At 42.4% G+C, this 22,175-nt stretch overlaps 1 protein-coding gene across 1 annotated transcript in view; it reads left to right on the top strand.

Moving 5' to 3' along the window:
- Dnah9 (dynein axonemal heavy chain 9) overlaps window positions 1–22,175 on the top strand; it is a 369,830-nt gene that overhangs the window by 151,682 nt on the left and 195,973 nt on the right. Inside the window, exons 33-38 of the mRNA XM_045131009.1 lie at window positions 4,949–5,076; window positions 7,427–7,535; window positions 9,780–9,927; window positions 13,837–14,011; window positions 19,582–19,755; window positions 20,191–20,398. Of these exons, the coding sequence (XP_044986944.1) occupies window positions 4,949–5,076; window positions 7,427–7,535; window positions 9,780–9,927; window positions 13,837–14,011; window positions 19,582–19,755; window positions 20,191–20,398 (942 nt within the window). The remainder of the gene's footprint in view (window positions 1–4,948; window positions 5,077–7,426; window positions 7,536–9,779; window positions 9,928–13,836; window positions 14,012–19,581; window positions 19,756–20,190; window positions 20,399–22,175) is intronic.

Below are 22,175 nucleotides of genomic sequence, written 5' to 3'. Positions count from 1 at the left end.
CTACCCATCGAGCTTCCTGGGTAGGCTTGGAGGTTGAGGGTTGAGTGTGCAGAGGAAAGATTATTGAGTAGATTGAGTAGATTCAGCTTCTCAGATGTCCCTCCCTCAAGACTTCTTGTAAGCATCTTTTTGAGAGAGTCTGAAAGAGGATAAAGCAGGGAGGGCAATCAGCTGCAGCTTGCTGATTCTAAAGCAGGCAATGGAATGAAGGTGTGTACAAGGCAGGGAATCCCATGGCTCATTCCCAGATAATAGGCTCCATTTTCTCACACAGAGGGAGGGAGCCTCGCCCCCTCTCCCAGTGAGCACTGCCCCAGCAATGAGGGGGAAGCTGCCTCCCAGGAAACACTGTGCTTGGGCTCAGCCACTAAGGATGCTGGGGAGTCCATCTACATCCCAGAAGAGCCTAGAGCTATGTTCCCTTCCATAGCATTGCAGATGACTCCAAACCCATGTTCATGTGTGCTGTGGGTAAGAATATGTCACCTTCCTTTTCTGGAGCTTGACCCCCCATCAGAGCCAAACAATCTGAATTTCTTTCATTTGGGGGCTTCAGTCAGAAGCCTGGAGCAGGGGAGCTTCGTGAGCTGTGTCTGAATTTTTATTTCACTGTTTGTGAAGCTTATCATCTTTCCCTCTTGTTAATCCTGGGACTCTTCTCTTTTCTGCTTTGTTTCCCGTTATTATCTTTCATTGCTTTGTAAGCACACATATATTGTCATAGATGATAACAGCTCCTTATCGGTTACATCCATACATGATCGCTCCTATCATTTATCTACAGACACTTCATGACATATTTCATTGTGCATTTTTTAAACAAAGAGATTTTGGCCTTTTTTTAGCATCTGGGATTCCTGTTCATTTATAACTCTAGTTTTCAGCTACAGATAGTATCATAAATTTGGTCAAAAAGGAATCTTTTACATTAACATTTTTTTAGTCCATCTGGAAGTTATTTTGGGGTTTAGATGAGAAAATCAACTAATTTTCTTCCAGATGGATAATTGGTTGTGCCAGTACAATTTTCTAAACACACCAGTCTGCCTCGAAATCTAATCTCCCACTTGTCATTTACTGGATTCTGTATATGTGGTTCCAGGCCCACCATTCTGTTCTGCTCTCTGTCTGATTTTACATAGCACCCTATTTCCAATAACATCAGCTTGTAGCACATTTTACTATCCATTGAGGCATGTTGCTCCCCAAGATTCATTTTGTTATTTTCTTGAATAGTCTCAGGTGTTTCTGTTTCCATATTAAATTTAGGCTGAATAATGTTAACTCAGTATTTTGACCTTTGTTCTAATTCTAATTACAACTATTCAATTTATAGGTTACATTTAGGGAGATTGACAAAGAAGATATAATAATCAAGAATATGTATTCATTAACCAACACAACTTCAAAGCCAATATAACATAGCATTTTAGATATCGAAAGAGAAGTTCATAAAATGAAAATACAGTGAGCTATATGTTTTGCTTACCATTTTCAAAATTTGATGGTTCCAATAGACAGAAAAGTAATTATAAAAAAACTTGAAAATATTTCATTAAAATCAATGTAATATATGCAAACTGCATTTTATAAACTGAAAATATTCCTTTCTTGGCTGGTTTTCAGAACATTTTCAAAAGTTAGGAATTCAGTTGGCTGTAGGGGAAGGTATAGTGAATTCAAAGATATCTATTTATAGGCCTCGTTCTCTGAGAATATAACTGACTTAGAAACAACCAGCAAGAAAATAAATGGGAAGAATTTTCCTTCATCTAAACCACTAAATGCGCTCTATTCTTGCATCAAAAAGAAAATGTAATCAAAACCCTTCTAGGAACCAGTGAAAAAGAGTAGTTCATACAGAATCTATGGGAAGATCTAAATTCTACAAGAAAAAAAAAAAAAACAGAAACTCTATCACAGAAAGTGAACAAATTTAGTATCCATATTAGGCAGTTATTCAAACTAAACCCAAAGAAAACTAGGTGTTGCAGCAAGCTTGAGGTTGCTGGCACAAAACACCTGAATAAAAGCAGTCTATGGGAGGGAAAGTTTACAGACTAGAGGGGAAGCTCCATGATGGCAGGGAAAACCGTTGCATGAGGAGAGGTTGAACAGCACCTCCTAGCCAATCTCAGATGGGCCAGAGCAGCAGGAGAGTGTGCCAAACACTGGCAAGGTGAAACTGGCCATAAAATCCCACAAGTCTATCCCCAACAACACATTTCCTCTAAGAGGTTGCAACTTCCAAATTGCTACCAGCTGGCGACCTAGCATTCAGAACATGTGAGTTAATGGGGGAACAGCTAGTCCAAACCCCCACACTAGGGAAAAGAAAATAATGAAGATGAACTCTAAAATTAGTCAGAAGATGACCAAAAATCATAGAAAAGTTCTTTATAACAAACAATAAAGTTGGTTCATTGTGAGCATTATTAATGGAAGGACAGATAACATATGTATAATTAGGAGCTAGAAAGGGTAATATAATAATAGATACAGATAAGAATAAATTAAAAGAATAATTAATTAGGTGACACAATATTTGAAAAACTAGAACAGATTTCCCCTAGCAAAATATAAATTAATTTTATTTACTCAATAATCAGTAGATGTGGGTAAACTCATGAAAATGTAAAGATAGTAGAAGAACAAAAACAAATTATTCCAGTCATTAAAAAAAAAAAAAGAATAGCTGTGAAATCATTTCATAGAGCCAGAATAATCTTGATACTAGGTTTTTTGTAGAACACAATGGATATCTCAGGGTTGGGGAGATGGCTCAGAGGACAGAAGTACTCACTATGCAAGCATGAGGGCCTGAGTTCAATTCCAAGCATCCACATAAGAAGCCAAGTGTGGCTGCCTCCACCTCTAGCCGCTGCACTGACTAGACTTTCTGGTTGAACAATGTTGAACTCTGAGATGTGTGTGGTGGCGCACATCTTTAATCCCAGCACTCTGGAGGCAGAGGTAGGAGGATTGCCATGGGTTCAAGGCCACCCTGAGCCTACATAGTGAAATCCAGGTCAGCCTGGGCTACTGGGAGACCCCACCTCACAAAACCAAAATTTAAAAAAAAAAAAAAAAAGAAAGAAAGAAAGAGGAAAATGTTGAACTCCAGGTTCAGTAGAAGAGCTTGTCTTAGGCAAAGAGCAATAAAGAATTCCTGATGTCCTCCTCCAGCCTTTGCACATATGTGCATGAGGCATATGCATTTGCACACACATATGCACACCCATGCATATATCATATAAACATACATACATACTTCATTCCATACATAAGAAGAAATTTCAATTTTACTTATTAATGTAGATGCAGATATTCTAAATAAAGTATCAATAAACAAAATCCAACAATATCTTAAAAGAATAATACAGTTTGAGCAAGTACAATATATTCTAGGAATATACAGATAAATCTATTTTTTCATAAAATGTAACAAAATACTCTCAAATTAAAGTGGAAAACATTTGTTCTATACATACTAAAACCTTAAGAGTTATTTCTAACAGAAAGTTCTAAGTCAGCTAGGATCAGAAGGAAATACTTTACATATGATACATTCTGTACCTGAAACTAAAATATGAAAATAGATCCACTCTGAATTATTTACTTAATTCTTTTCCATTTAAAAGGGAAAGAAATTAGGAAGTCCTCTTGTCAATATTATTCAGCATTACTTATAACAGTTTAAGAATATGCAATAAGACAAGAAATGGAATGCATACCATAAGTTGGAAGGAAAATTTTTTGCTAATTAAACAACTTTATACATAGGAATTCTTGAAACATTATTTTAAACCCCACTAAAATCAATAAGGACATGTTTTTAAATTTTTTTTAAATTTTTTTATATTTATTTGATAGCGAGAGACACAGAGAGAAAGACAGATAGAGGGAGAGAGAGAATGGGCACACCAGGGCTTCCAGCCTCTGCAAACGATCTCCAGACGCATGCGCCCCCTTGTGCATCTGGCTAAGGTGGGACCTGGGGAACCAAGCCTCGAACCGGGGTCCTTAGGCTTCACAGGCAAGCGCTTAACTGCTAAGCCATCTCTCCAGCCCAATAAGGACATGTTTTAAAGGTAACAGAGCATAAAATAAACATAAAAATTTCATCGATTTTCTCTATACTAGCCAGAAGTAGCCAGTTAAAAGTGGAAATACAAGGGGGAGAAAATTCCCCATTAGAGTAACAATAAAAACTAAGAAATATTTAGGAGTATTTAGGATTCTATTAGTCAATTAAATATGTTTGATAAACTGTAAAATTTTGTTATAGATATAAGACAACATCTACATAAATGAGACATGCCATATTATTGAATGAGAAGCTTTAACATGATAAAAATCTATTTTACCCAAAATAATACATAGATTTCAAGGTAGTGACAATGAGACTAACTTGAATATTTTCCCTAAGCCTGTCATACACAAGGTTTGCCAAGGCTACAATTACAAAGGATCAAAATTTTACCTGTAAAAACTTTAATATAAGTCTCTCATGCCACAATCGCTAGCATGATTTTCTGGGTCCATTAAAAAGCTAGAACTCAGCCAGACATGGTTGCATATACCTTTAAGCCCAGCACTCGGGAGGCAGATGTAGGAGGATCACTGGGAATTCAAGGCCAGCCCTAGACTACATAGTGAATTCCAGGTCAGCCTTGGCTAGAGCGAGAACCTACCTGAAAAAAAAAAAACAAAAAAAAAAACCTGGGACTGTCAGGCACTGCTGTGACTGTTCCTATTGGTGTTCTGAAGTTTCTGCAGAGAACAGGAAGAATGGACCCTGGGCACCACTAGGTGTAGGGAAGAGTGAGATACAAAGCCTCTTCTGACCTGTCCCATCTGTTTATGTCTTCTGAGTGTTGTAGACAATGGGTAAATGAAGAAGGTACAATGGTGAAATGGAAAATAAGTCTTCTGTAATTACTTTTAGGACTCTTCTCTTCCATCATGCGAGAGCATGCCAACATCTCCCATGATGGGCCCAAGTGGATTTTATTGGATGGTGACATAGATCCGATGTGGATAGAGTCTCTGAACACTGTCATGGATGATAACAAGGTATGGAACAGGGAACAGGAAATTCCCACCCATCTCTCCTTATCTGTGAAGCCAGTTCCCAATGTGGTTGTATGTCTGGAAATCTCCCACATGGTGGCCATGTGGAGTAAGCTACTATCATTGGTGTATTTATGAGACACCTCAAGACTTGGCCCAGTCCTGCTTGGGTATGGTTGCCATTTCCTTCAGAATCTTCTGCCTGTAGATCCATTCAATATTTAAAGCTAGTCGGGCTTGGTGGCACATGCCTTTAATCCCACCACTCGGGAGGCAGAGGTAGGAGAATCACCATGAGTTCAAGGCTGCCCTGAGACTACATAGTGAATTCCAGGTCAGCCTGGGGTAGAGTGAAACCCTACCTCGAAAACCAAAAAAAAAAAAAAAAAAAAAAAAAGAAGCTGAAATCAATCATAGTTCACTCAGATCTTTTGTATAAGTTGTTCCTTTTTTAGTAAATAAGGAAAGTAAGTATTAGAAACAGTCTGAGCCTGTCAAGTATCATCCAGGATGATAAATGCCTACCCATTGTGAGTACAGATTATTTCCTATAACAATAAGAGTACCTGATGCCAGTAAAGTGGTTGTTCAGCTGGTAGCTTCTAAACATGTTTACAAAGCATGTCCATCTAGATTGAAAATGTTAAACTGGCTTCAGCATTCATTAAATCATTAGAATAAATGCATGATCTCTCAGTGGGACTACTTAGAAGAAAGAGTAGTGATATGAAACTGAAGTTCAAATTATCAATATCAATTCGAGATATATTAATAACATTTTGTCCTGACTCAGGAGATACATACTGAGGTCAGGAGAGTGGGAAGGGAAAAAAATAAGGAGAGAAAGAGAGAGACTGTTAGTGTAGAAAATCTAGAAAATATACTGAATGTGATGGTACATGTCTATAATATCAGCTGAAAGATCTTGAGTTCAAAACCGATGTAGCCTGCATAGTGAGTTCAAGGCCAGCCTAGGCTACATATTGAGACCCTGTCTAAAAGAAGAAAGAGAGAGTGGGGAGGGAGGGAAGGAGCAAGGGGAGAAGGAAGGAAAGGAGGGATGGAGGGAGGAATGGAAGAAGGAAAGAGGAAGATAGGAAGGAAGGAAAGAAGGAAGCAAGGAGAGAAAGAAGGAAGGAAGGAAGGAAGGAAGGAAGGAAGGAAGGAAGGAAGGAAGGAAGGAAGGAAGGAAGGAAGAAGTTTAGAAAAATCCTCATTATCAGGAAAAGAGAAGAAGAAATAGAGGACCGGAGGGAGGGAAGGAGGGGAGGACAGAGGGAGGGAGGGAAGGATGAAGGCAGAGAAGGAGGAAGGGACCCTGCCCCTTGTTCTGTGCTATTATACTAGAATACTAGAGACTGGGTGGTCTAGAAAGGAAAGATTGTCCCACAGTTCTGGAAAATCCAAGACCCAAGAGGTCATTTCTAGTGGAGACCTAGCTGGGTAACACCTGGTAGAAAAGGGAAAGGGAAGAGAGAGCAAAGGGTAGAAGTCACAGCCACAAGCCTCTGTAATTGACGTTAATCCATGTTTGACAATGGAGGCTTCAGGGCCTTGCCACCTCTAAAATGTCCATTTCTTGATATTGTTGCTGTGAGACTTAAGTTTCCAAAACATGCTTTTTATTTGTTCTGTAAACCCTGAGTGTCAATACATGTTTTTTTTTAACTTTTTGTTTACTTTTATTTATTTAGTTGAGAGTAACAGAGAGAGAGAGAGAGAATGGGCATATCAGGGCCTCCAGCCACTGCGAACAATTCCAGATGCATGTTCCACCTTGTGCATCTTGCTTATGTGGGTCCTAGGGAATCAAGCCTCAAACCATGGTTCTTAGGCTTCACAGTCGAGTGCTTAACCACTAAGCCATCACTCCAGGCCTCAATACAGGCCTTTTGTTTGTTCTTTCAACCCTCAGTGTCAGTAAAGAACCCACCAAACCCCAGCAGCTGGCTATGAATCTGTGTCAGTCACTTTTCTCATCAGATTATCTGACAGAAGAAACTTAAGGGAGGAAGGTTTCACTGTGGCTCAGGGTTTCTGAGGGGAAGTTCCACAGTTTCTTTGTGGCGAAGGCATGTTTGCTGGAGCACATGGAGATAGGTCTTTACATCTTGTCGGACAGGATGATGAGAGTAGGACTAAAAGCGAAACCGAGCTATAGCCTGCAAAGGTCTGTCCCATGTGACACACCTCCACCATCTGGGGCCCAAGTCCCAAAGGTTCCACAACCTCCCAAAACAGAGCCAGCAGCTAGGGACACAATGTTCAAACCCATGAGCCCGTGGGGATATTTCATACTCTAACCATAACGTCATAGCTCCTTCTAAGTGGACATCTGTCCTGTGGTTTCTAGGTGCTGACCCTAGCAAGCAATGAGAGGATTCCTCTCAACCCCACAATGCGCCTCCTCTTTGAGATCAGCCACCTGCGCACAGCCACTCCAGCAACTGTCTCCAGGGCAGGTATGGTACTTGAGGTCTTGTGGCTCAGTTGAGGCAGGTACTTCTCATGGTAAACATGTTTTCCTCATGCTGAAGGAGTCTCCAAACAATAGCCAGAAACCTGGTCATCCACAAATCTGGCCTTGAACCATACCCAGAAAGGCAAACAGGCACCATATGGCAAGAGCCAGGTGACTATTATTTCAGACACATTGTGGTGGTAAGGAAGAAAATAGCCCCTAAGCTGGACAACTGCTCACTGCAGAGGAATATTGAATTAGACTACATTCCAGCCAGTTCTAGCTTCCATTTCAGTGGAGACACCAAACATCGCCTGTCTCATCAACCCCTGGTATCAAATAGCAATGTGACCTTAACTTTCTTCTGTCCCTTCTGTCTCCATCCACTCAATAGACTTACAGAGACCAGAGGGTAAAAAGAACAGATTTGGCAAAATAATAAAACCTGAAGTAGAGAAGTATGGTGGTTGACAGAGCCTGGAACTCTAGGAGGGATTTGGGGACCTTCAGTAGGTGGAAAGCTTATGCTACTTGGGATAAGCAAGTTCTACAAAAACGGTTAAGGACTTCGGGTCAAGATGGCGACCGCCTAGCTGCACTACAGACAACAAGGAAAAAAAAAGATAGATGCAGATCCTAACAAGAGAGCTGCCCCAACATACCTCAAAAGGGGCCCAACTGAAACGAAGGACAACTGGCGAAATAAGCAAGGGTGATGTTTTCCTGTGAACCGGATACCAGCACAAAGGGGAAGGAGATCAACGTAGAGAAAAATCAACTCCTACCAAATCAGAGAGCCAGAGCCTCAGAGGCCCCCAACACCTCAGCACTGAAGCAGACCAAAAATGAACCCAACATGGCTCAGGGAAATTTTGCGGAAGAGGGGGCGGAAAGAATGTCAGAGTCACATGTTGGGTCATGATTTGCAGAGGCATTTATCATACCAATAACTGGGGGCTAACTCCACAATGCATGACCCATTTTCATTAACAAGGAGGGTCTAATGGGAGGGGGTAGATCACAGATGAGCCTAAATAATGGTACCAAACTGCCTGTATTTACTGAAAAGAAAACTAATAAATTAAATTAAATTAAAAAAAATAAATAAAATATTTAAAAAGTGCAAAAGAAAAAGAAAGCGGTTAACAGTATGATATTGTGCACTTAAAATTTTTGTTATGGAGACAGATGGCAGATTAGGTCTTCTTTTGCAAAAAGAAAAGAATAGACTGTGACAAAACATAGAAATGTTTGGATATGTGACCAATATGCTTGTTACCTTGATTGTGTTGATGTTTTCACAGGTATATTCCTGTATCTCAGTCCAATAAGTAGTGTACATTGAATGTGTACTCTGTGCTATAAATAACAAAGGTACTTCACTAAAGTTGTCAAAACATTTTGTAAGTAATAAATAACAAAGAGAAGCTTTTTCTGATCTCAGCCATATTGCAGGCCTCCTCTTCAAGGCCATCCTTATACTGGTGAGCACAGGTAAGGAGAAACGTCTCCACTCTATGGTTTCTCCGGACTGAGATGGCAAATGTACCAAGTCACTGTACTCTTAGTGACTTTTCAAACAGTTGCACAAATGTATTCTCTCACCTTTCTGGAAGACAGACTTCCAAAGTAAAGGCCAGAAAAGCTGTGCCTTCTGACAGCTCTCAGGAGAATTCTGCCCAAGACATCCAGCTCAAGTGCCCCTTAGCCTGTGGCCCTGTAACTCCAGTTTCTACTTTCTTTATGTGGCTTCCTTGTCTGCATGTGTCTCTTCCTTTCTGACTCCTGTACACTAGAAAATGTCCAATTCAGACAGTCCAGGGATAATCTCATATCAAGATCTCTATCTATGTTATATCAGTAAAGGCTTTTGGGGGGGACAAATAATGCCATATGGATAGGTTCCAGTGCTTAGGGTATAGACATATTAAGACACCACCATCTTACTTCCTATACACTCACATGTGGTGACAAGTACTGATGATCAATCCCAGCCTTCCTTCCTCCTGATTCTACACTCAACCTTAGGATACTTTTCAACACTGTTCTTCATTCATCTATTTACCTACTAGTTGACATTGGTTCTCTGTAGAAAATCCACATGCCTTCTTTGACGTAGGCCAGGTCTCTGTTTTAATTAAGTCAAGTCTTCTACATGATTTAAGATGAGGAGCTAACTCCCTAGGGTGAAGACTCTGCTTGTGTATATGGAATACTCATTGCACAGTATTCTTTGTGTCCCCAGGGATCCTGTACATCAACCCTGCAGACCTGGGGTGGAACCCTCTGGTGAGCAGCTGGATTGACCAGAGGGAAGTCCAGACAGAGAGAGCCAACCTAACCATCCTGTTTGACAAATATCTTCCTACCTGCTTAGACACACTCAGAACCAGGTAGGTCAAGAAATAGGAAGGGAACTGATTAATGCAGCCATAAGGAGCCCACGGGCTGACATTTGATATCCTACTGATGTTCTGCCCTGCCCTCAAAGCCAGATCCCTCCAGGCATAGCAGATTGTGAATGGGAGTACATTTTAGGATGGCCATGGGATGTCTGTCATCATTGCAGGCAAGAAAGGAAGTGGTAACATAGGGCAAGGTTTAAAGCATCTTATGTAAGGTCCACATGGGTGTATACAAAGGAGGCAGCCTTCTCTAATAGCAGATAGCACCCCTGAGGCTCAAGAGCCTTCAGTTTTCAGGGCAAGCAGCTGGCCCTCCTACAGTCGTCCACAGGCCAGACCAGCTGGCCCAGGGGTAAATAACACACTTGTCAAGGGCATGTGGCATCCACTTTGTGTTCCTGACTGTGTGTGATAATGTGGAACTGAGTGCAATGGACCACTTGATCAGTCCTGCCCTTGCTGATCATTGTGAGTTGACCTTTGTTCTATAGTTTTGTAAAAGCAAAACCTCCTAGCTCTAACCACCTAAGTTAGTCAGAATTCCATCTCTGAGACAGATGCATAAGACAATCGACCTGTGAAGAAAGTTTGGTTTTCTCTCACAGTTTTGGAGGTTTAATCAATGATTGGATGGCTCCATTGCTTTTTGTTTTTGTTTTTTAATCTGTGGAGTCATAACATGGGAGGAGCTTGTGACAGAACAAAAACATTCAAGAGGGAGGGAAAGAAGTTTTGGTCTCATGGTTCTTTTCAAGGCACACCTCCAACGACCTAAAGACCTTCTGCCAGGCTATGCCTTTAAGAGCTCCAACCCCTTTCAATAGCACCAAAACGGAGCCTTTTCCACTAACACATGAGCTTGAAGGGAACACGCAGGATCTCAACTATGACACTAAGTGAGAGATCAATTGCTTTTAGCTAAGAAGACAATCATCACAGAAAGACTATTACATAGGTCACTGCCATGAAGTCCCAAGGCTTGGAACTTGCTTTTATTTATTTGTTTGTTTTATTTATTACACCATTCTGAAGGTGAACCTGGCACCCATCACCATAATTCAGCCAAGAATGGCCACCAGAGGCAATGCTGACTTCAGAGTTAAAGCAAGTGAAGATCCCAAAATTTGGAGTTAAAGTTATGGTTCTAAGAGCTTACAGTCCACCCATCAAATGGTCTCCAGTTCCTTATTCACTGGTCTTCCAGGTCTGGGAACTGTGGTCCCAGTTCCTCACCTTACAAAGGCAGAGGAGGAAGAACTTTGGCCTCCAATGAAGCTCTCAAATCTCCCATGCAGCCTGCCTCCACGCATTGTGGAGGCAGAAAAAAAAGCCAGAAAAACAGAAAAGCCACCGATGTTAACTAAGTACTTTTATAACTAAAAGCCAAGTTGCAGTCTGCTAGTTGGGGTAGTGGTACATTGAAGTACAAATTAAGATACTTACTGAAACATTAACTTTGCTGCTGTAGTTTTGATATCTTAGAGCTGATAATTGCTTTTCCAACTCTCACAAGCCTTTGCAAAGCATGCAGTCCCTGGCATCCCCAACCTTAGTGACCTTGGAGTCTAATGCAGCCTTAGAAGCCAGCGGAGTCTGGAAAGAAAAGCACAGTGGGCACAAATAGGCAAGTGTAGAAATGAACCAGAGGATCAGGGAAGGGTGAGGTGGCAGCCAAGGTGCTCTGCCCCTGCTGTGTTGGCTTATGTTGATGCTGTTGTCCAGGGTACCCTCTGACTACAAAATAGGCTACTTTCCACCCCAGGCATTTAGAACAAGGCAAAACTCATACATTTGTACAAATGTGTGTGCTGGCATGTGCAGGAACAACTTGGAGAATCTGGTTCCCCCAAAACTATCCAGAGATCACCTGCCATCCTTAGACCATGCAGTTATCAAGGAGTGATGGTATCTGTCATTTGCCGGCACCCACTCTGGTGTCGTGGAGTTCTCATGGCTCTCCTAAGAGACTCATGAGCCTGCAGATGAGAGCAGAGCTTCCATAATGACGCCCCACTGTGTCTCAGCCAGGGCGGAGCAGAGGTGTGGACTCTTAAGACCTTACTTCTGTTCTGTGCAACGCTGTTCCCAATGCTGTGCTGATGTAGTCCTGTTACTACAAACCTATATGTCAACTCATGTTAAGCTATCTATGAAACAGGGGGTACTTGTAAATCAACCTTGTTTCCCAGTATCTCTTCAAAGCCATTTTGTGTGGCTCACTCTCCTCCTGCCCTAGATAAGATGCAGGTCTGAGTCAGAAATGGCAGCACATGGTTATAATCCCAGCACTCTGGAGGATGAAGCAAGAGAATTTTGATATTAAGGCCAGCTTGTACAATAGATAGGAAGATAGGAAGATAGGAAGATAGGAAGATAGATAGATAGATAGATAGATAGATAGATAGATAGATAGATAGATAGATAGATAGATTAGATACATAGATACATAGATAGATACATAGATAGATACATAGATAGATACATAGATACATAGATAGATGATGTCATACATATGTATATGATATATGTATATATCATATATATATGTATATCAAAATAACTGTCATATGCAAACAATGATTCTTAGTCAATGTCCACAACTTTTCTGGTCATTCTGCAATAATTAAAATGAAGGTGTCTAGTTACTTCTAGTCACATACGCACACATGTGCATGCACATCAAGCCAGTGAAACTTTAAAGAGCATTGTAAACCTCATTTACAACGAGAGTTTCTGCCTCTGCTGCTCTGGCCTGCAGTGGGAAAGGAAAATGCTCATGACTTCTTTTTGCCTTCCTCAGTAGTTGTAGCTCCTGACCGCTCAGAGTGGCAAGAAAGCAGACACAGAGAGGAGGGGCTGGAAGGAGCTGGACTTGTGTGTGTTTACACAGTCCGGCTTGCTTGGGATGCTTTCCATTCACCCACCCACATTACCTTTCACTTAAGACCTCCCCAGCCACGATGAACAAAGCAAATGCCTGGAGAAAGTCACAGCGGTGTGCTTTCAGCTGAGGGTTTCCTTTCCTCTCAAGACTATAAAATTGCTGAGGTTTCTGTCCCCTCAATGTCCAGCTCAAACTCTGGACTCAGAAATGGGTTTGTGGTATGTTTTAATTTGTAGAAAAGAAAATTTAAAAAACACCTCTGAGATGGAGTGATGAAAGAACAAACCTCAGAATTATGGCCAAATTGCCTCTTTAGGTACTTGGGGTGGGGCTGGGCAGAAGCAACCATTGAGACCAGTTTTCACAAAGTAGCCCAGGCTGGCATGAAGCTTTTAGCCCTCCTCTTGCCTCAGCCTCCTGAATGCTGGGAATTGGTATGCGCCACAATGGTTGATTTCAGAATAACTTCTTTCGGTCAGTCTCTGTGTGTGTGTGTGTGTATTGCTGGAGATTGAACTCAGAGTCATGCACATGCTAAGAAACCATTCTACAACTGAGTGATATATCCAGCCCTTGCATGCTTTTTTAATATTTCATTTTTATTTATTTATATATGAGAGGGGAAGAGAAGGGACATGCCAGGGCCTGTAGCCACTGCTAACAAATTCCAGACACATATACCGCCATGTGCATCTGGCTTACGTGGGTACTAGAGAAGCCATCTCTCCAGCTCCATTGGGTGCTTTTTGACCATTCGAATAAATTGCATGAAAGGTGAAAGGGAACCATCTCTCAGGGGAGCTATACACTCTCAATTCTCTGTAAAGGAAGACCCAGAAGGAGCTGAGAGAATGAGGTCCCCAGCAACACCATCCATGGATGGTCCTCTGTGATCCCAGAGAACCTGACAAACTGTGCAACCTCTGAAACCAAGGACAGCCTGACTCTCCAGCCACTTCTCTAGGACGGAATGCCCATGCTATCTTGGAGCATGTCTTATTCTCTCTTTGCAGATTTAAGAAGATAATTCCAGTTCCAGAGCAGAGCATGGTTCAGATGGTGTGCTACCTTCTTGAGTGTCTCCTAACCAAGGAGGAAATTCCCACAGACTGCCCCAAGGAAATTTATGAGCTCTACTTTGTGTTTGCTGCCATCTGGGCTTTTGGTGGTGTGATGGTCCAAGATCAGGTAAGAGTATGTTTGGAGATCAGCACCAGGTTGAAACCAGTAGCTGCAGAAAAATGACCCTTCTGCAGACTCAGAAGGTAAGATAGCTCAATGTTACAATGCACTTGAATGCCCCCAACTAGTTTGCTCTGCTAAAGGCATGAGTCTCCTTGCAAGGGCCTCAGGGGATGGAACAGACGAGGTTGCGGTGTATTTGAGGCTGGTGCTTTTTGAGCCAATGAGCACATCTTTGCTTATATTGAACATTGTACAGTGTTGGAATTTAAACAACTGCTGGGGTATATATGCTACTTTGCCAGGTGATGTGAGCTTTGTAGAAAGAAGTGGAAAGATGCTGTGCTATATAAATGTAAGTGGAAGAATTGTCATATCTTTGGCCTTCTACAAGTCTTGCAAAAGGAGGGATTTCTCTATACCAAGCCAGAGTTACCAGTTCAATATCCCATCTCCCAACACAGGGCTATCCAAAGGAAGCTGGGAAATTATTTCCTAGCATCTGGGAGTGGAAAGCCAAGTAGTAGTTGTCATGTAGTGTTGACTGCCATGGCCTCATGCTGGTCAAGAAAAGATATGTTGGTTTGAGTCCTATGCCCTAACCATTTCTGTACTCAAGGGCATTTTCTTTACTTAAATATGAGATATTTTGTCAGGCATGGTGTCACAGGCCTTTGGAGGTTTGCCATATATTTGAGGCCAGCCTGAGACTACATTGTTAATTCCAGGGCAGCTAGGGCTGGAGTGAGACCCTACCTCGAAAAACCACAAAATAAATAAATAAATAAATAAGACATTGTGTCTAAATACAACATTTAAATTATGCAAAACAATCTTTCACGAAGGACTCTGCCTATCATGCAATGTCATTTAGATGTTGGAAACATGGACTTTGTTAACAACATTTTAGGAATGAAATATTGCTAATAGGTATTGTTCTGTACATATTTATTTGGTCATTTTAGGTTCATTATCCTAGTATACATGAAATGTTATAGCTTTTGACCAAAGTCACCTATTTTCTGCCTCTTCCCAGACCCTGCTGGTATTATTTCACTATCTGCATCTATGAATTTATCTACTTGAGATGCATTACGTGCTGTCCTCCTGTGTCTGGTTTATTTCACTTCATATATTGTCTCCTGGATTCATCTACATTGTCATAAATGGAAGGATTTCTTTCTTTATATTTTTTACAAAGAGGGCAAATATTTAGTGTTTAGAATGCTTATCCCAAACAACAACAGTAAAGCAATAATATAAGTTGGTAGAAAACTCAGAGGAGAGGGATAGTTTATGCATCTATTACGGTGATAATTTTACAGGTCTATACTCACCTCCAAACTTGCTAAGTCTCATCCGTTAAATATGTGTAGTGCTTTTTTCTCGATCACATCACAGTAAAATGGGCTTCTTTGAAAGCTGAGAGGGGCTAAGCAGAGGGACCTGCAGCCAAGAAGACTTACTGTAAAAACACAAGGACCTAAATTTAATCCTAATTATTCCCCATAAAAATCAGTAAAACACTTGGCATGGCCACAGTCTAACCAAAAAGTGGTGGGGCGGTCAGGAGAGGGACTCCAAGTTCAATGACAGACTCTGTCTCCAAAAACTAAGGTGGAAGCGTGGAGCAGGAGGACACCCAACATCTTCCTCTGGCCTCTGCACACAACACACCCATACCACACAGCACATACTACCTATACACATACCATAAAAGATCTGGGAAAGGGAAGGGAAGGAAAGGTAGAGAAGGAAAGGGAAATGGACTTTGGATTCGAACTGTAACTGCCAATTTCACCTGGAAGACTGAGTTCAGAGATGTAGCCTGTCTCTACCTTATTCTCCCCATGGATCCAATGGGAATGTGGATGAGGATGGAATGAATGCATGTTGTCATAATCACACAATGTGAATGCATGCAAAGCACTTAGGATTGTGCTGGCGCAACATGTACTTATATGCATTAATAGTCTCCTGACCTAAATATTCAGTGGCATAGCAAGTATCTGGGGCTGTTTCACAGCAGAGGACCAAACCAATGCAGGAGTTATGGAGATATGATTTATCTCTGTAGTCTGGGCTAATGTGGGGCTTTTTATTTCCAAAAACAAGTGAAAAAAAATTTAACCTTGTAGGACAAAACCATGTTTGAGGAACCTGAAAAGGAAGTTTTTTTTTTTTTTAACTGAACCAAAAGAATTAAAATGTAGCTGTTTTTTCATGCACATGGGCCCTTGTTCGAGCATGTACCCATCCATCTTATATTGCTCAAATTTCTCAGGGCAACTCTCACAGGCTCCCCTGTGTGCTGAACCTACTGCATCCCCAGAACCAGATGGAACTCTCCAAGGGCAAGAGGATCCGCAGACATCCCAGGCGTTGTGCTGTCTGCCTCACACTCCCTGGGCAGCTTCTTTGATAGCTCCGCACTTACCCTGGAAAGCAAAGGGTGAAGCAGGAAAGATGGGACTTGGCTGACAGGCACAAAGATCCCAAAATGTATAAGTTTTTCTTTCCACCAAGTGCAGTCTTGACCTTTCAGCTGCTGAGATGTCAGGTAGCACCTGCCGGGCTACTCACCCTTATTGGGGGCCAAACAAGCAGTGGGACATCAAGATGAAGACGCTTGGTCAATTTTTCTGTCTGTGTATAGAGAAATTTAAATCTATCCAACTCTTTCTAAAAGCCTAGGAGAAAGCCCTCCCCAGGCCTCCTGGGCTCTGAAGCACTTGGAGCTGTGGGTAGCCGTGCTGGCCTGTGGAGAGAGACACAGGAGAAAGCTTTTAGCAGCGGGCAAATGTGTAGGACTCCTGTTCAGCCTGCATTAAAGCCAAAAGTCAAAGAGACTGCTGTACGTTGGAGAGTAGGAATTTGGCCATGTATTTGCAACAGGAGCACCAGTGGTACTTAGTTTAAAAAAAAATAACATGCAGAAATACAAAAATGAAGCCTATGCCTGAGTAAATCCAATTTAAAAACTGGTCCTGACTGAACACTTTTCACTCATAACAAAAAAGCAATCTCCCACAGATGCATGGTAGGAAGAGCACAGAATGGGGGACTTGAAACAGGCATTCAGTTCCAAGTTCTACATATAAAAATAAGGATAATTTTAACCAGGTAGAATAACCCAGGGAATTGTAAAAGTGCAATGGTGAAATTGGATTCCCAAACCTGATAGTAGTACGCTCATAACATGCCAGTGTCATGTAGGTGAAAGAGCACAAAGGACAAAAAATTGTCTTAATGTACAGCAGATGGGGATTTCATTAAGGCACGCTGCTGAAAAGAGTCCTACAGAGCTGAATCTAGAAAGCAGTGTGGCTCGTGGGGGAGGGGCCATCTGTGTCTTCAGCGTCCCATCATAATAGAAGCCGAGGTCAAGTGGTAGATTATGGGTCAAGGGCAAGACAATGTTAATGAGGCCAGACTAATTTCTTGACTGAGAAACTGACCAGTTAGGAAGATTGGGATGAGAGGAGGAGATTCACAACCTTGTTTTTTCTAGAGGAGGCCTTATCTTGAGGTTTCCATGTGATCTCAAAAATCTGGTCTTCATAAAAGGTTACAGGTCTCCAAAGAATTTTAGCCATCAAAAATGAGGCTTTTCAAATGACCTCAGTTCAATTCCCCAGAACCCACATAAGCCAGATGCACATGGTGGTACATGCATCTAGAGCTCATTTGCAGTGGCTGGAAGCCCTGGCATGCCCATTGTCATTCTCTCTCTCTCTCCCTCTTTCCCTCTGTCACATAGATAGATAGATAGATAGATAGATAGATAGATAGATAGATAGATAGATAGATAGATAGATAGATAAATGGGGCTTTTCTCTATGATGGCAGAGAAAGAGATTAGAAAGCCACAACGTCCCCTAATGCATTAAAATCAGAGTGTGAACAACACACAAACCTGCCCATAGCTTATAGTCAATTTCCATTCTCTTTTGCTGTTGCCTGTTTGTTTGATTTTTGATTTTGCTTTTTGGTTTGAAACAGGCTCTCACTACATAGCCCAGGCTAGCCTTATACCCTTGATTCTCCCACTTCAGCCTTCTGAGTGCTGGTGTTATAGGTTTGTGCTACCAAATCTAGCTCCACTCACATTTTAAAGAATTCAATCTCATCTACTTAGTAGGTGGCTAATTGAGAAGTGTTCCTTTCTCAGGATCCACATTTGTTCCTTAAGTCTCTATTGCAAATCATAGTTCATCTTCATAGCTCTATATAATGGCCTTACTGGGTCTCCATATAGGAATTCAACCCTGCGTCACATTGCTCCATCTTAGCAGCTTCTAGAATTGTATGTACTTCATGATCCTTTTTCTTGCATTTCTCATGCTTCCAAAACCAGTACCAGGCGGGAAGCATAGCTACATTTATAAATTCAGGGGTAATAAAGCTTAATCTTGAAGAGCAAGATACTCCCTCAAAAGTGTTCCTTCAGGTCCTTTCCTTCTTTGCTGAACTTTACATCTTTCATATTTTTCTGTTCTATACTTCCTTTCACTAAGCACACTAGTCCATACTTTTAAATTCTACCTTTCTCAAATTCTCTGGACACAGGCAGAATGCAGCCAGCCTTTCTGCCAATATCTCAGTTCCAAAAATATTATTTCTTTCCACTTCAAAACTTCATAAGCCAAGCCTTCACAGTCCACAACTTTCTCTGTATTTAGAGTTTGAAAACTTTTACCAGAATATCCCATAAAGCCCTGCATATATCACTGCAAGTCTCCTACAGTCCAAAGTACCAAATCCTTCCATGTCCCTCCCACAAACACATTCCAAATGTCCTAAAACCACATGGTCAGATTCATCTCAGCAATGCCTCCACTCCTGGTACCATTTTTCTGTATAATTACCTTCTTCTTGATGGAACAAAGCACCCAACAAAAACTGCTTGTGATTAGAAAGTTCTTTTTTTTTTCTTTTTCCTTTTGGTGTACAGTCTTGAGTGGAAATTTCATGCTGGCAGGGAAAAGATGGTAGGTCAGATGCTGGACCTCAGGTAGACAACAGCAGCATGCGAGTGAGCTGAGTTCTAGCAAGGAAGAGCTGACTGGATTACTCATATACCCTCCCATCACAATATAGCTCCTCCAGAAAGGCACCCCTTCTATTTTTCCATCAGCTCGTGGCCAAACATTTGAAACACATGAGTATACGGAGGACATATGCTTCATGCCACCACACCTCCTGTTAAAGCTACAAATGTCGCTACGGAGGCCATGCCATTTGACCTCCTCTTATACTAATTGCCCTCCTCCAAAAATCTCCATTTCCAAGTATGTTTCACATATGACTCTGGACATTAAGTTTCCAGTTCATGAACTATGAAACTCACTCAGACCTAGTAATGCTTCAGATCCAGCTACAGCAAACCAAAGGCAATCCCTGCTTCCTGGGCCTGCTCAGGGATGATCCTTGGGGAGCTATTACATCTAGCAGGCAGGCATGTACAGGTAGGAACTCCTTGTGTTCAAACCATAGCCTATCAATGACTGGGCCACCTGCCAGGGCTTCTTGGGCTCCTGAAGCTCCCAGGCCTTTAACCAGCCTTATCTTTGCAGCTTATGGACTACCGGGCAGAGTTCAGCAAATGGTGGCTGACCGAGTTCAAGACAGTCAAGTTTCCTTCCCAGGGAACTGTCTTTGATTTCTACATAGACCCAGAAACCAAGAAATTTGAGCCTTGGGCCAAGCTCATCCCCCAGTTTGAATTTGACCCTGAGATGCCTTTGCAGGTGAGTAGGACTAAGCAGCCAAGCATGAGCACTGGTCCTTAGCAGATCACTGCGGCAAATCACTGCTGGTACTGAGTGTTAGACCTCGTAGAAGCATGTCAGCCCCCAGCTTCAAGTTTCTGCAAATTATAGGTGTAGTGAAGCCACATGCTCCCCTAAAGGAGAAAAAGACCGGAAAGTTCTATAGTCCATCAGAGAGCCCACAGAGAGACAGAGGACAGGACTGGGGAGATTAGCAAGACTCCGAGTCGCAGGGCGCAGTGTGAATGAGTTAGCAGGATGTATCTGTTGCAAATATTAGCAAAGACACTCAGACTTGTAGCTATTAGATGGTTTCCCCCATAACAGACTCTCCTTTTCTGGAATGCTCTGGAACGCTGTACAGTGTACCTATTTCTCCTTCAAGCCTTGCATCCCTGTCACATTCCATTCCAGGCCTGCTTGGTGCACACGAGTGAGACCATCCGAGTGTGCTACTTCCTAGAACGGCTCATGGAGCGGCGGCGGCCAGTCATGCTGGTGGGCTCTGCTGGCTCGGGCAAGTCTGTGCTGGTGGGAGCAAAACTGTCCAGCCTTGACCCTGAGGAATACCTGGTTAAAAACGTGCCCTTCAACTACTACACTACATCAGCCATGCTGCAGGGTAAGGAGCACAGCGACGTTGGGTGCAAGGTGTCTATGTGGCCACACACTCTGAACCAGACCTAGAATAGAGCCCATGGGGTCTACTTGGCTGGGATTCCATCCTTCACAGCACTGTTTCTGTCCGTTCTCCTCCCACACAGCTCTGCCCTACATCTCCAGTGCTCCTTCTTCCACCTTTGCCCCCTGTGCTCTGTGGCCTGTTCGATTCCTTCAGAGCAGTGCAGTGGCTGAGGTGTGCAGAGACTTATAGGCTCCAGGCACCAGAAATGTCTCTAAACGTTGTTCCATCCACCCTTCACATGCCGTAGATGAAGATCAAAGACTTGGGAAGGAGGATGAGTGCCCAAGGTTGCTAAGTCGAAAGACCACAGGTCACATCCTGCCTCTGAATGCACATGAGACATGCAGATGTTTACATACTGTCTTCTGAACACACATGGGACATGCATGTGTTTACACAATGTCCTCTGAATTCACATAGGATATGTGGGTGCTCACACACAAGACACATCCTGTCCTGTGAACTCCCCTGGGACAGGCTGATACTCATTCCCTGGCTCCTAATGGAGGCAAGCTTTCTGGGTGTGACCCCGGGTCAGAGGCTTACTGTAGATGTCTTCCTCTCTGCCAGCCACTTCTTGTCAACCCACTCTTACAGCAGGGTCTCTTTTTCCAAAGAAACATTTAGTACATACATTAGATAAAATCGGATTCCTAAGCCAAGTCCTGGGCCACATAGTAAGGTCCCTGGGGAGTCGAGCTTTGAAATGGGGTCCTTGGGTTTCACAGGCAAGCGCTTAACCACTAAGCCATCTCTCCAGCCCAGTTCAGGGTCTTAACTGCTGCTGGGGTGATGGCTTAAGACTTAAGAGAGGACTGAGTGTGGGGTGGTTTAGCTGCTTTCAGACAGGTAGCCTGCGGGCACAAGTGCATGACGTGTGTCTGTAACAGGCTCACAGTGGCAGAAGATGGGAGGCAGTCCACTTGGTCGTGCATGCGGTGGGATAGATGCCAAGTAGGGCTACAAAGTGAGCCCATTTCACATTGGCACCATCAGAACGACTTCCGAAGCACTGTCTAGCAGTGAAAGCCAGATGCAGAGCAATGTGTGCCATGTGTTTGAAGCCACTTTATCTATGTAGGACTGTATAAAAGTGTACGCACGAGGTGGCTTTTAATTTATAAAAGCTGACATGCATAACACACATACACACATGAATATACATTCAGTATGATGCAGAAGAAAGAAAATAGCACAGTAGTTGTCCCTGGCATGGGAAACTGGATGCAAAGAGAACGATGAATGATTACTTAAATTTTTTTTAAATGTTGAAATATTTTAAGCATGCACAAAAGTGCAGAAAATAATACAACAGATGCCATGTGCTACTACCCAGATTTAACAGTTGTTGTAATTTGGCCATAGTCCTGGCATTGTAAGCATGGCTAATATACCAGCCCCCATTCCTTCCTCCCCACTTCTTTATATGTGTATATGCAAGTAGCATACATGTATGTGTGTCTGCATGTGCATATGTGTGTGGTCACATGTGTGCAGGCAGTTGTGCATGTGTGTGGAGGCTAAAGGTAAACTATGAGTATCTTCCTCTCTGGTTCTAGGTAGACTAGCTACCTGTGTGCCTCAGAGATTCCCTGTGTCTGCCTCCCCAACACCAGGGTATTAGGCAGGTGTTGGATCAGAGTCAGGGCTGAACCAACTAGAATGATGTGGAAATAAGGGGAGAGAATATACGACCTCAACAGCAGGCTGTTCT

Source organism: Jaculus jaculus, chromosome 12, assembly GCF_020740685.1.
Source record: "Jaculus jaculus isolate mJacJac1 chromosome 12, mJacJac1.mat.Y.cur, whole genome shotgun sequence".
Classification (NCBI taxonomy): domain Eukaryota; kingdom Metazoa; phylum Chordata; class Mammalia; order Rodentia; family Dipodidae; genus Jaculus; species Jaculus jaculus.
This window is presented reverse-complemented; position numbering and strand designations above follow the sequence as displayed.